The sequence below is a fragment of the Vidua chalybeata genome, chromosome 2 (assembly GCF_026979565.1).
Source record: "Vidua chalybeata isolate OUT-0048 chromosome 2, bVidCha1 merged haplotype, whole genome shotgun sequence".
NCBI lineage: Eukaryota > Metazoa > Chordata > Aves > Passeriformes > Viduidae > Vidua > Vidua chalybeata.
In genome coordinates, this window is record NC_071531.1 from 75,424,297 (window position 1) to 75,439,669 (window position 15,373).

The 15,373-nt window shown below is 43.1% G+C and overlaps 1 protein-coding gene across 4 annotated transcripts in view; it reads right to left on the reverse strand.

The window, feature by feature from the left end:
- Window positions 1-15,373, reverse strand: part of GDPD4 (glycerophosphodiester phosphodiesterase domain containing 4) — a 40,286-nt gene that overhangs the window by 9,771 nt on the left and 15,142 nt on the right. For all 4 annotated transcript variants that reach the window (XR_008429224.1, XM_053934624.1, XM_053934623.1 and 1 more), the window contains exons 2-11: window positions 14,813-15,021; window positions 14,109-14,212; window positions 13,252-13,345; window positions 8,655-8,714; window positions 6,786-6,884; window positions 4,547-4,640; window positions 2,854-2,999; window positions 2,269-2,351; window positions 1,253-1,403; window positions 358-582 (exon numbers count right to left, since the gene is read on the reverse strand). Coding sequence is in view for 3 of the 4 variants with exons in the window: in XM_053934624.1 (XP_053790599.1) it covers window positions 358-582; window positions 1,253-1,403; window positions 2,269-2,351; window positions 2,854-2,999; window positions 4,547-4,640; window positions 6,786-6,884; window positions 8,655-8,714; window positions 13,252-13,345; window positions 14,109-14,212; window positions 14,813-14,995 (1,239 nt within the window). In the remaining variant the exon portion in view is untranslated. The remainder of the gene's footprint in view (window positions 1-357; window positions 583-1,252; window positions 1,404-2,268; window positions 2,352-2,853; window positions 3,000-4,546; window positions 4,641-6,785; window positions 6,885-8,654; window positions 8,715-13,251; window positions 13,346-14,108; window positions 14,213-14,812; window positions 15,022-15,373) is intronic.

The window sequence follows — 15,373 nt, forward strand, 5'->3', positions numbered from 1 at the left end:
GGAAGGCAATAAAGACTCACAATTTATTTTAATTTAAGCCAGGAATTTTTATGCAATATATAAAACAAGCATGGGTAGCAGGGAATAAACTGACAATTATTACATTTATGAAGGGGTGCTGTTTAGGGGCTAAGGCATCAGCTGGTATATATATACTGCCTTCTATCCTGTGCTGCTGAAGGATTACATTATTGTGAACCTTCTAAGGAACTAATATTAGGAATATACTCCAAATGATGTCTTTTAAATCAAGTGAAATGCAACAGGCCAATTTTATGCAGGTGAAATCATGAAGAGTCCACCCCAAAGCCCAGTGAGGAGAGCAAGAAAAAGGGATATAGAGTGAGGCCACCCTACCAGATGGCGTTTAATCTTCGACTCTTTGAGGATGACATCCAGGACTTTGCGGAGCCACAAGTTCCTGTAAGGATGTTTCTCTGGAGGGCGGTAGAGATCAAATATCACAAGTTTATTGTGACTGTCTGCAAGGCGCAAAAAACTACTTAGCGTGTAAATGGACTGATTCATTGCCTGGGTTTGATCTGCCTTTGACAGGGAGCCCATCCCTACAAATGGTTTGTTCTAGAAACAAACAGATATAAAAAAAAAAAGGAAATCAATCAGGTAGTTTGCCCTGGGAGTCAGCTGTATCTCTAAGAGGGAAAAAGTTTTATGTCAGCCCTCAACAGGTGGGGATATTTTATTTTGCTTATTTCTTTTACATAAGAAATGGGGGAAACTAACCCAGACTGTGAGGACATTGCTTCTGGGACCCAAATTGCATAGTTCAAAGCTAGCTTTGCTGTCCTTCTCTGTCCCACCTTGTTAGCTCTGAATATTATAAACAGCACATTGCACAAGTAGCTCTTTTCTTCTTCCCCCAGCCCATGAGCTCTGCTGCTTGCCATGATAAGGTGACACAAGAACACCCACCAGCCAATTGTTACTGAAGGCAAACTGGACAAAGCAAAGAGACCCAAATTGACAGATTTACAGTGACTTATTTGAATTTTGACTCAACTAGCCATTCCTCTTCTAACACTGATGCTGTTAAATAACAGACAGCTGGTGTCTCTTTTACATCCAATTGGTGATAGTCATGAAATCATAGAAAAGTTTGCATTGGAAGAGACCTTTAAAGCTCATCTAGTCCATGCTCCCTGCAATAAACAGGGATGTGTCCAACTGGATCAGGTTGCCTAAAGTCCTATTCAACTGACCTTAAATGCTTCTAGCCCTTTATGATGCTTACCTTAAGGAACCACGTTCCAGCATTCAACTTCTGCAGGGCATCCCAGGAGAAAAACGAAGCAGCTTTACCAGTGTCATTAGGGTAGACCTCTTCGATGTTAGTTGTCCTTCTTAAGGTGTCATCATGCATGAGGAAAGGAACCCCATCATAGCTGCCAAAGAGCAAGAGTTCAGGTCACCTGGGGAGCAGGTTCATTCACAGCATGAGCAGACTCAAGCCAGGTCAGAAGAACATGTGGGCCACTGTGAATGCAGCAGAGTACAGCAGTTCTTTGCAGAATGTGCAATATGAAGGAATGCTGAGGCTCATGATACCAGGTTATTTCCAGCTTAAATACTTCTAGGAGATCTCACAGAAGTCATGCTTGTCTCTGTCTCAGTTTCCTTAGGGGCAACGTGAAGGGGGTAACCTTTTTGCCTGCCGACTTCCTCAAAAATGGTTAGTAACTTATGGTTGAAATATCTTTTTGCTGCCATCAAAGTGTTTCTGTGGCTTTCAGAGGACTGAATTCTGAATTCTGAATGGATAGGGACAGAAACACAAAATTTTCTTTTATAGAAAGGTCTCGTTTAGTAGAGCGTCCAAATGTTAGTGTTTTTGTCATTCAGTGCCTGTGAACAGCTCATCCTGAACAGAATGTTAGCATTTCATAGCAATGAAAGGCAATTAAAGATCTAATAATTAGGGCAATGCTGCCATAAGTCTGAACGCAATTTTCTGTTGTAGACCTGATATAACCCTCACTGTGACCTGGAAGTTAAGCTAGATTAGAGGCTTGTTTTTATACCCTGCCAAGCATTTAAAACACACTGTAGAAATAACGATTGTTAAATCAATAGCTGCAGCTTATTGACTTGCCTGAGAACAACCATGCCCTACAACCCCTGTCATCACATGACAGCTGAGGGACTGTCCCAGCCACCAGTAAAACCCAGCTGCCTGGAGCTGCATGTCTCCAAGGACAGCTCTTAGAAGAACCAGCATACATTTTGTGACACACAATGTTTTGCCCTCACCTTATGGTGACATCTGTTTCAAGCCCATCCCCACCATGCTCAATTGTCTTCAGAAATGACATCTCAGTGTTTTCTGGCGCCAGCTGGGAAAAAAGGCACATGAGCAGATAATTTTCAAACACACTCTGGAGGACTCTGCAAATACTTTCTGCCTCTCTGTAACATCTCTGTTTTTTATTAAGGGAGCATCATTATATTGCTAAAGTCTACTGTTTGTTTTCTTCCACTTTAGCCAAACCCATTGTGTAGAAGAATAACAGAATCATAGAATGGTTTAGGTTGGAAGGAGCCTTGAAGATCACCCTATTCCAATTCCCATGTCAGGGTAGAGACACCTTCCACTAGTCCAGGTTGCCCAGGGCCCTCTCTAATCTGGTCTTGTCCCTCAGGAACATTGTTTTCCTTGTTAGCCAACCCATGCAGTGATGCCTTTGGCATGCAGTCCCAATGACCAGAAATGTTTCCCCCCCTCCACAGATTTCATGGGAAGAAAAAAAAAAAAAAAAAAAGAAAGAAACAACAAAAGATGATGATGAAAGTAGCAACACACAGGATGAAGAAATGACATAACTTCTTCAGACCTACCATTGGTGCTCCACGGTGTCCAATGAGGGCTGGCTTTGGTCCGAGTGTTCCTATCTCTCTGATGCAAGGAGAGTACATCCCCAGAGGTATCAAGAAAAGAAAGAGAAGGATAGCCAGGTATGGACCAACAATTATCACCTGAGTAACTGAAAGAATTTGAAGGAGGAAGGCTAGAGTTAATCAACATCATAATGTATGAGTCTGCCTTGCCACTTAACTTTTAATACAGTCCTCCAGCTAAGTAGCTTTTGGGCTTTGTCTCATCCCTTTTTCCTTTCCTTCTTCCTCTAATTTTCACTTTCTCTCTAAATAATACAACCCAGGAAAACAAATTGGTCAAAGCAAGGATACAGGCTAAGTCAAGACTGCAGGTTTTAAGCTTTAATTACATCTCAAAATGCCTGACAGCTCTATTTCTTTTTTTCTTTAGACACGATGCAATGAAATCTCCTCATATGTAGAAACACAATCCTCAACAGAAGGATGCTAATTTTTTTCTTACTCATATGAGAACAAGCACCATCTTCAAGTTTCATTCACAATGAAGAAGAGTAGCTACCTCTCCTTCAACTATGTTGCATCTCCTTACTTTGAATACTTTCCTGGTTCATTCAGATGGTTGGTAGTGACCTTCTGTGTGTGACCTAGATAATCCTACAGACCCTGAGAGCATGGATATTGCACCTCAGAAACTTGCCAACTCATTATCTATGGTCTTCTCTGGAGTCTGTTGACACATTGCCCAAGAGCTCCAGAAGTCCTCCTCAGGGGCCAAAACAGTTCTGAGAAATGAGCACCTATGCACAACACCTCTTTCTTTAATGGGTACCACCATCCCTCTGTGCCAGTGGCTCTGAAGGAATTTGGGCTTACACTAAGATGACTATGTACTAAGCTAGGACTGCCTCAGGCATGGTGGTACATAATGTCTAGGGTCCCTGTGTATTCTCCCCCAGCCTCCCCAACTGCAGTTCAACAAGAAAAGTCTTGGATGGGAAAAAAAAAATGTTTTCACCAGTCCATTACGTCTGTGATTTTTATTGCAAACCACTATCTGAAGATGGGTGTTAGGTAGATAATTTTGGCTATATGGAGAGACAACCAGAGAAAAATAGACACTCCCAGTCAGGTACTTCTGCAGTTGTTCCTGGCATCTGGCTTTATCCTTATACATTTGGTCATTCTTCCTAGAGGTGGGCAGGAACTTCACATGAGATAACACTAGGAACTGAGCAAAAAGATCTTTTCCCTATCCCAGCTGGCCTCTCCTGAGATATGCTAGTCTGAAATAGTTTGTCTGACTGGACTGGAGATCCCTTCTGTACACAGCAAGCAAAAATCAGCCAAGGGAGCTGCCACTGGCCGCTTTCTCCTGCAGAGGGCAAAACAAATTTTCACTCATGACTCAGAACATGGGTGCTTCTACTAGTCTCCTCCGCCTCAACACAGATCACTGCCCCAGTATAGGGCAAAACAGTGCAAGGTAACAAGCAAACCAGTAATACACTGGGACAGCAACAGGACAGTGCACGGCCCAAGCCCCAACCCTACTAATTTCCCTGGGAGATGCAGAATTTTAAAGTCTCCTCCAGCTGGAGTGCAGGTGTGGGAGGAAAGGGCTCTTGCATGCCTCTTTTCCCATGCTCCTATAAATCTTTTATCATACAGGAAGCAAGAACCAGAGCTGCCATACCTTTCTTATCTGCTCTGATGGCATGAAGAGCCACAGGCCAGGAAAGAAGTACCATGATGGCAATTGCCCCTATGTGGAGATAAGGAGCTGTGACCTGGCAAGGAGAAAAAAAGTATTTTGGTCAAAGGATGAACTGTGGAGACAGATGGAAACAATCCCCATCAGAGCTACAGTCCCTACATCTGGATGGGCTCCTGCTGAAGATACCAGCAGTTAACAACTCTCCCTTGCCTGTGTTGGATCCACCAAACACCTCAGGAGTCAGAGGAGAGACATGTGCCCCTGACCAGGCCAGGGAGGAGTGCGGCCCAGCCTAAGGAGTGCTCCTCACTTCTTTACTTTCTCCTAAATCAGCTGAAGGGAACACAACTACCCTCCTCCACGAGGACATGATTGCCACTACTGATATGCCATAATCTGTGAGCATCTTCCAGTTTAACCCAATACAAAAAACTCCAATCCAATCCTATCCAGGCAATAGCTATCTCCACACCACACCACACTGCAGTTAAATCATTAAACTGATGTCAACAAACCTGAGTGATAAAATGTGGTATTTACTAACTGTGGTATGAAGCTAGCTACTGCGGTATAATAGAAGCAGAAATATTAGGTAATATTGCTGGACAGATACAGTTAATACATTTGATTTCTTTAATCCTAGGGATTAAACAAGAAGATCATAAAACAAGAATCACTTCTATGCTTAGCATGAATGCATGAAAAGAGCTGGAAACCAAACAGAAATACAGAATCTGAATGGTTGTTGGTATAAAACATTTTTCCTAAAACTAGGCAAATTTGAACTAGAAACCAGTCCATTGTTTTCTCATGCTCATCAGCGCCCTGTGGCGAATATTCCAGCTAGAACTGACAGTTATTAAGGTATGTGCTAGGAAAAAAAAACAACTTTCCAGATGCAAGCCTTTCCTGTTTCTTAGTCCTGATGCTCGATTCTCTAAGCTGGAAGGGTTGAAGAAAGCAGCAGTCACTGGGACATGTTACACTGTCTGCCCTGGACACCCTATACCAACCTCTCCTGACCAGAAGCAGGATTCAGTTGTGCACATCTCAGAGGTGCCATCTGAGATGTCCAGAATACCTGAGCTAGATTTGCTGGGCTAATGGACATGACACAGTATCTACAAGAGATTCATGTCCTTTGGGAACAGCAATGGAAGCCATCTCAAAGGGCATGGACACCTGAAATAAACAACACTTTTGGGGAACCCAAAGGTTCTCATGTCTCCTTCTCCTCACCCACATCCCCTGGTGTCTGTCAGGGGGCAGAGGAGCTGATGGTTTCTCATTACCTTTGCCAGTGCATAACCCAGTGGTTAGTGAACTGTAGAACAGGAATGTGCAATTAACCACACCCTACAAACACCACATCTTCAATTCCTCTGCCAGTCCACTTGCATTGCTCTCCCACAATGGGAGCCACAATTGGGTCGTTACCTCTCCCCTATGTGCCTTAGTTCTTGTGTTCTCTCTTCACAAGAACTAAGGCACATAGGGGAGAGGTAACAGACCCAAATAGCACAGAATCATAGAACTGTAGATGGTTTGGACCCAAAGCAGCTGTGTAGTCAAAGGCTACATGCTCCCTCCTTCCCAATAGAAGTGGGGACCTGGATGCTCAGACACTGAACAGCACTGTACAGCTCTTGCCTCCACCTTCAGACCTGGTGACAGTTGAGGAGGCCAGCAACTATGAACTCTGACTTCCTGCATCCAGCCTTTTGTCCCACCTGACACCAGTGTTCTCCACCGGCTCCCCAAAAACCCAGTGTGCTCGTTCCCTTAGGACATTAAGCTCTTCTGAGTCACAAAAGACAGAAACTGTGTTGTACCAGCAGATTGGCATGAGAGATGAGGGAGAAAGTTCTTGCTCCAGCAAACCTACCAGCCTAAGGGGTCCGATTTACCTGTCCTGGACAGCTTAAATTTAACAGTATACCTACATTTTTGGGGAGGAAAATAAAAAAGGGCTGTAACTTTCTGTATCTTTCCAAACTGAGACATGTTAAATCACACAGCTTGAAATTCAGCCTCGGGCCTTGGCTTCCTTTCCCCCAACAGGAAATGTAAAGTCATAATAAGAGTTTTCTCAGAACATACCTTGCTAACAAAAAACCATGTGAAAAACATCCACCATACAGAATACCTCCTGCCAATTGTCACTAAATACATCTATAAACAAGCCGTTCTTTCAAACAGATCTCCTAACTCCTCTTACCTGGAATGACAGGCGGACAGTTTTCCGGTGATCTCGCCAGAGTATAGATAATGCAAAGAGGGATGAGATAGAGAAGCCCAGGACAAGAAAAGTACCAATCTGGGGGGACACAAAGAAGACATAAATCAGCTTCAGCATTTCTGCATAGGGAATGCCATCCATCTTAGTCAGGGATAATTTAAGCAGCTTGAAAAATTGTTTCAGATGCATGAGATTGACTGTGCCAGTTCAGAGACAGAGAGATCCAGCGGGTCTAAAACCAAATCCACAATGCTATCAATATGGCAGGACTGATTCCAGGAGTTGGTTAATCAACTAAGTCAGCTCTCAGGATTCTCTCTGTAATCAGTGGAGAAAGAGGAATTTCAGAGGTGATCCATTCCTGCTTGCATTATGATGGAATATGCCTCTCTCTCTATTGATATAGATGGAGTCTAGGTGATCAGCTTACATTACATCCCTAACCTGCAGATGAAATTCATCACTTCTAAACTCAGAAGTGACAAATTCCACCCAAAAGGTACAACAACACAACTTCCTTGTTCTATAAGCTGCCTTGTAACAGGCTTCAGCAATAACAAACCATCCCATAATTAGGGGATGAGAATTCACTTTTTAACCAAAAAGGTGAGGCAGTGTCTCAGTCAATTCTTCAGCTTCTTATTTGGTTTGGTACCAGCACTGTTGTAATGGCAGATCTTTCTTGGTATATCATCTAACTGTTGACAACTAAAGGTATTTGCACCACGGCCCTAACCATTCTTCAGGGCATCTTCTACAGATCAATTCTTTAATAATCTATCCCTAATCTCTTGCACCCAAGAATGGCTCTTTTTTATTATTATTCTTTTTTCAATTTTTTTTTGTTTGGTTGGTTTTTTACAAATTGTTCTACAACTTTCTGGTTCTTCTGGAGCCCATTTCTCAATAGTAAAGATCACACAGTTTCCAGTACTTAAATGAAGAAACACAGGATCAAGCATCTACATGTTCAGCTATTCCCTCCTCCTGCAGCTTTTGCAATCGCATTGCATCCTACCCTAAACTGCATGGACAGAGAAGCATTTTTAAATGCCTCACATAGCCTCAAAAATTACTTACGGAAGATTATTCTAACCCATAATTTTACAGCAAGAAGTCCCTGATAATTTGTTTCTGTGTCTTCAAAACTCCAGAAGGCATTTCCCAAACCCTAGAATAGAATTAAGAACTACAGACCAGTTTGAGTTGAAAGGGACTTAAAAGATCATCTAGTTCCAGCCCCCCTGCCATAGGCAGGGATGCCAGTCACTAGGTCAGATTTCTCAGGGCCCCATCCAGGCTGGTCTTGAACACTCCCAGGGAACCACCCAAAGACCAGAAGGCATAAAGCACCGCGATGCCTTGGAAAAGCCATCTTTCTCTCCCATGGAGAGAGCAGACACTTTTTTCACTGTTCCTGGGGTCTGATCCAGAAAGTCATGCAGTGCTTCTCATGAAAACTTTGCTTTTGACTTCCTGTTACCATATGTAGATGAGTCAATTATAGACATCTTCACCTGAATGAGTCACTGCAGGCACCTTTTAGAGTCAGTGGGGAAAAAAATGATTTTTTGAGTGTGATTCATCTCATTTTAATTTAGAGGCCTATGACCAGCTGGATGAATTGCATCCTCAGAGGATTAATTTCCCTCCACTGAGTGCAAAAGGCGTTTGAGCGATCAGCTCAGGTGGAGATATCATTTTCATGGGTATCTTGATCTTGTAATATTAATCTCTTCCGTCTCTTCCCTCTCTCCCATAGTCTAAGAGGTTTTCTGTGCAAAGAAACACCATGGACTCAATTAAAAGCATAAATTAGAGTTACCAGAAAGCCCTGACTCTCCCCACCTTGTGACTCCAGTGCAGGTACAGCTGCTGACCTTCTGCAAGCAAACACATCGCGAGGACCTGGGAAATCAAGAAGAGATTGTATGCATCCTGATGGAAGGTGGTGACATGTGCCCATGAGGCACAATAATTCCATAATTCTGGAATTATTTTTGCATTTGGGAAGTTACTTTACACTAGGTCTTCTTGCACAATGTCAATGTTTGCAGGACAGGTGTATGGAGAAAAAAAGTTTAGTGCTACAGTAAAAATGCTTCTGAAATGACCAAGAACATATCAAGACTCCCCTTCAGGATCAAAGACCTTTTCCTGGGTAACTGATAATTGGGCACTTTGGGGTACTTGCTTACAATGACTTTTTGTGAAAAGAGACTCTAAAAGAGGAATGATGGCCAGGGTCAATTATTATTGTATAAACCAATACAGCACTAACCTTGACTATTTTCTATGCATTTATTGTGATTAGAGGCATATCAACCATGAGAGAGAAGCCAGGGAATAAAAAATGCCCCAGAGGAGCACAAAAGTACAGAGTAGACAGCAAAAAAGGCAGTTCTTCCACATTAACCACAGGGAATGTAGGAGACAGGCACATCTCAGACCTGTATGAGAGAAAAGTGTCTTGGGGATTAAATGACTCCAGGTTTTGGTGGTTGGCACGTCCCTTCCACCTGACGGCAAGTTGGAACCCTCGGGAAGGGTTCTTATGAAGCATGCTGTAAACCCTAGCCAGGACAGAGGACAAGCTGAGATGCCTTGAATACCAACAAGCCAAGAATAAGGCAAGTCAGTCCATGGTTCTCATGCAGAGCTTCTTCACATAATTCCATACCTAAGTGACCAGTGAGTCTGGAGATGAATTTCACCTGAAGAAACACTTTGCTGCTGTGAAAATGCACAGGTCTATGCTCAGGAGTCTAAATGCCTGGGGAAACTTCCCAGCTACTCTAAAGGATCGTTTTGGGACCACTATCACCAGGTATCAGGGCTAAGAGAAAAGTATCTGTTAGTAGACATCAGTGCTCCACTGATGCAAATCCCTCCAGACTGTGGGATAGTGGGATTGTATGAAAACAAGATATACAGCTTTGGGGAAAGAGGGTCTTCTCTCCTGAAACTCAACAGCAAGTTGTTTCCTATCCATCTACAAACACACTCTCTTTCCAGGATCATGCTGATTTGAAATGAGATACAATGTCAGGTTGGATGGGGTTTTGAGCAACATGGTCTAGTGGTAGACATTCCTGTCCATGACAGAGGGGTGGGAATTAGATAACCTTGAAGGTCCCTTCCAACACAAATCATTTTGCGATTCTATGATAAACTCAACAGTGAATACAAGTGTTTCTTGACATGTTGGCTTCCTTTAATAGAATAAATGCACCCAGTACATGATGAGTAACATGGGAGCAGTTGAGAGAGAACTGAAATACTGCTAAAGATCTTAAATCAGCCCCATTTGAATAAGTTATTTCAGAGTGAAAAAATGAGAGCAAAAAACCACTCGGCTCCTTTGCTGCAAGTGATGTTACACAAAGACCTGGTCCTTGCGTACAGTAAAGCCAAACATTTAGAACATTCTGAGCCCAGAACGGACCCGCAAGGATCATCAAAGTCCATCTTCTGGCCCTGCACAAAATCACACCATGATTCTTGAATCAACTCATGAACCAAGATGAGTCAGGAACTCATGTTCCTGAGAGCATAGTCCAAATACTTCTTGAACTCAGAGCACTCAGACAGACTTGATCCCACGACTACTTCCCTGGCGAGCCTGTTCCAGTGCCCAAAAATCCTCTGGGTGAAAAACCTTCCCCTAATTTTTATCCTAAATCTCCACTGATACTGTTTTCTGATATTCCCTCATGTCTTCTCACTGGTCTGTCTACTCCAAATTGCTTCCACACACTTTCTGGGAGTGTCTGTACAGAGGCATGAGGGCTTAGGTGATCAGTATGTTTCTGACTAATGCTGCCGAGGTTAGAGTCAAGGTCCCTTTTGCCAATCCCATAATCTCCCAGAACGTTACAGCCTCCAACTCTTCCATTCTTCTCTTCTTTAAAATGAGGTGTGGAAGTGTCTCCCCTCCACCATCTACCTGCAAAGTGGTGATTAAGGGATGCTTCCCAGTGGCAAGAGAAATTAATTCACTGCAATGAGAATTTCATTTCTGTCTCCCCCTTTCTGAATGGCTGCATTGACCACAAGGTTTTTCTGCAAAAGGTGGACAGCAGATGCTTAACTCCACTCTACTTCAGCATGGGAACTACCTTGTAATCATCTCAATACTTCTGGTGAGGTGTGGGGAGGCTCTGAACTTACACTACAAGGACATGCAAGCAGGAACTTAGACACTTGGCTCACCTGAAACATCTGCTCACTTAGATGTTTACAGCAGCTGGATTCAGGTCCTTATATTCATTCGCTTCATGGCAAAAAACTCAGAACTTGTCTGGTACCCCAGCCTCTTAGGGATGGAGTTTTTTGAGGTCACATTTTGGATTTCAGTGTCAATGTACTATTTTGAGTCCTCTCCATCTATGAATGAAGAGGCCACAACCCATCTGAACCTCTTCACTTTGTACAGACACAAGTCACCCCTTCACAACCCTTAGAAAAAACATGGTTGAACTGCAGAGAGGCAAATGTTATCTGTTGGGGTTCGAAAGACTAAACAAGAGCTCTCCACTGAGCATAAACAGTTCTGTAATTAGACCCCTCAGTTTAACCTTTTAGCCCTAATGGGGATGAGAAAATTGTCTTGGGGAGTGGTTGAACAATTGAATTAACTGAAATTGACTGTGTGAAAAAATGACAATGATGCATGTGGATGGAGAGCATCTTTATCCAAGCAGTGGACTTTCTTTGAGCATTTTCAGGCTTTCGTCACCATGAATGTGATGTCTACAAGCTATCAGGGTAGGTGATGGGCAAAGTAAAGCCAGAAAGGAAGATGGAGGATATGAGGTGAAATTGGTGTCCTACACAGTTTAGTTCAGTCCTGGTCTTACTCTTTATTACGTAGCTACATCATCCTCTTCCTCTCAAGCCTCTCAGTTCTGTCTAACGAGGCTAACAACATTTGCCTTCCTCAGAATGGTGAGCATGGATAAACCTGAAAGAATGCAAGTAGTCTGCATGGTATCAGACAACAGGAGAAACTTCAGAGGTTTCAGCCCAGTTTCTAGCATGGACTTTGATGAGTTAGTCTGATCCTGAGGTTGACTCCAGATCCAGCCTGCTGAGGCACCATCTCAGATGTATCCATGTCACATGGGCATCTCTGGCAAAGCTCTGAGTTGTCCAAAGTAGTATCATAACCACCAAACTACCCACACTACTCAATGGCCCCTGGGAAAGCCAGGTAGGCTTTGCTGAATAATAGTCTATGAGCCACTGTGGTGTTACAAAATCCTTGTAATTAATTATTGTTGTTAGTCCCTTTCAGAGCTCAGTCAATCCACATCTCTTACAATGCTCTTGATCACTGTGGGCATGAACAAGCACCTGTCCTATTTATCACTATGGGGTTTTTAGCACTAGAATAAAAGTTCTATTTATTTGTACTTCATCAGGAAAAAAGGACCCCAGAAACCAATTGTGCTAGGTACTACATAGACAAAGCCAAAAGAGGTTCCCTGTCATGAGCAATTTACAGACTGACTGTATGATGCCAAATCAGGGAATGGGTAAGAACAGCAGGAATGGATGATAAAAGCTGGTTGTCTTGGTCACAGAGGTGACACAAAGCCATAACCTCACCTTCAGCACCTGGCATTTCCAAATGAAAGTCAGAGCAGGCATGGGACTGATGTGAACTGCAGTGCCTGAAGTCAAAGTGAATTCTTGCCCTATAGCTCTGGATGAAGAAGGTGGAAAAACAGGTGCAAATCTGTGTTTATTTGAGAGCTTTCTTATGAGGGAAATAACAGAGGAAAAGGATGAGTAAATAGAAATTTTAGGAAAATTTTGGGGTTGGTATGTTCTCCTAACTAAAGCAGACATTATATCAGAAAATTTCACAGGTTTTGGAAAAGTCAAGATTCCAGGAACCTCTTTCAGCATAAACTGACCACAACTATAGCCTCGACCTGGAGAAAATCCTCCAGCAAATCAGAGGCAGTCAAGTGGAAAAGTTCTGTTCTCCTTCCTCTAGTAGACCTTTTTACCCAGGATTAGAAGAATAACTCAGCTGTGATGACATATCACCATCGCTACATGACTCAGAGCCCCATATTTCTCTGCTGCCAAAGCAACAATTTTTAGTTCCCCCAGATCTAAATCCAGCCACTGCTGGGTCAGCTTTTCTTGGGTTCAAGGAGGAATTGTATGCACTTTTCAAAGTGAAATCTTTGAAAGAAATAGTAAGAAATTACATCCGGCTCAGAGACTCCTGAGCTGATACTGGTTATTTGCAGGTAGATACAGGGATGAAGTACTGTAAACACTCACTGTGTTCCAGATAATCTCCTGACTTTCACTCTCTAAGGATCATATGGGGGACTAGACTGAGCTTTGATCTAACACATTAAGGCCACCCCTATATTCACCTTTCAGGACTACAAATCAAGGTCAGCTCACAAGGAGCATTACTTACCAGTAACAGTGAGATGTATGCGAACAGGACTGCAGCCACAATCAGGATAACAAGAGACCAGAGAAACCAGAAGCCCAGGTTCCCATAGTTATACCTAAAAATAAACCAATAACATACTGTAAGAATGTTTTTGGTTAGCACCTGGACTAGAGAGGACCAACAGCCGTGTTCCTTGAAATTCTGAAATTTTCTAAGCAATAAAACAAAGACAGGTGGAGGAATAGCCTACACTGTAACATGCAAAAGTGATTAAGAGCCTCCTTCCCAAAATCCCTGATTGCATTAACCATCAGGTTAAAACACATTATTATACCTTTCCTTCCCATAATATTTGAGCAGCTTTAATTTAATTTTAGGGGCCAGATTTGCATAACTGTTTCCTACGTAGTACAGAAAGAAAAGATGTGCATAAATCCCTGATGATTATTTCTTACTTTTGAATTTGGGAACATGTAATTCTCTTTCAGTGAGATAGCTGATACAATGCCTCTGATTCCAGCCACTACATTTCTTCACATGGAATGGGGGAGAAAGGGAAGGAGGAAAAGAAAGATTCAGAGAAGGAAATAGTTATTTAGTCCCTTGCATTCACAATTTTTGTGACGATAATTCTCCCCTGTCTCCTAAATTCACACTTACACCTAAATATTTTACCCAAGCAAAGACCGAGTCTCAGCACCTCCAGAGTCACTGGACATTCAATTTGGATGCTGTAATCAAGAGTTTAAGGTGCAAATCTTTGCTTCATTACTGAAGTGCCCTGTTGCACCACAGCTGCTCTGGAGGTTGCTCATCCCTTCCCAGTCATCCTAGTGACCTGCCGAAGGGGTTGGAGAGGAGGAAAAGATGTTACTTACCAGTCAAAGCTGTTGTAGTCATTTTTACCTTCACCCCACGTGTACAGAAAGACCAGAGAAAAGCAGAAAGCTGCAACGAGCAATGGGAAAAACATGCATTCCCGCTGGGGAGGGAGAGGAAGGACAAGCAGTCAGAGCTATGGCCAGCCCACAGCAATCAAAGCAAACGGTAGTTTCTTTTAGGCTGTCCCTAAACATATGTAGCTTGGTGTTGGAATTCTAACTGAAGTTAATATGGAGAAGAATTCCCATCCTTTCCCTTGTAACCAGGAAAATGTCCTTAAAAGCATACTCTGCATTACTTGTTCTCAGGGAAAATTCATTACTTCCCAATGAATGGGATTTTAACCACCTCATATGAGAGGAAATTGCACTGTAGAGCAACCTTCCTTGCAATTCTTACTGCCCACCCTACCTTATTGTTACTTGTTTAATTTGATTCTTTAATTTCACTGGCCAGGAGAGGTTAGTGCAAAGTCCACATTCATTAGCTGTGTGGTGGCACAGACAAATGGAGCCTGCCACAGAAGCAGCAATTCATCAAGCATTTAGAGCAAAACCTAACAGCCCAACAGATCCCAGTGGACTCCAAATGATATTGGGCTGGGACTCCATGTCATCAACCCCTTGTCTGCTTAGCCTGCCACAGCCTTCCCTGCCCCAGTACAGAAATCCAAGTCTGTGCTGACTTTGAGCTCACTTACCATGTTGCAGCAGCATTTCCCAGGCTCGGTCCTTTCGCGCTGGTACCGCTTCCACCGGCAGCTGTAGAAACCAGCCAGGCAGGAGATGAAGGGCTGGTGCTCGTACCTCTGCAGCAGGCGCCGACGGACCACCTTCAGCTTCCCAAACTTAAGCCTCTTGAGGCTGGTGGGACTGGCCTCCATCTGAGTGGCTTTATCTCATCTTCTTCCTGAAACAAGAACACAGGTTTTACAGGGAGACTGTTTGAGGAAGGAGAGAAAGCTTTCCCGAGCAGATGCTCAGACCAGCAGGAAGTGATGCTGAGGACATCCTACCTAATTTTATATACCAAAGTGAGATGGCCAGCTGAGAAGGATGGTGACAGTCAGTGGTGTTACTGGTTGTAACTTAGGTGCTCTGAATCACCTTTGATGCTACGTAGCTCTGCCTCCTTTTGGCTCTACAGGAGGTTCTGGGAAATGACTTCATTAACTTAAGCACATTTCAAATTATGCCATATGAACCTGAATCTAGGATTAGCTATGGGAATTATTCAGCATCACTGTGACCTGTTTGAAACA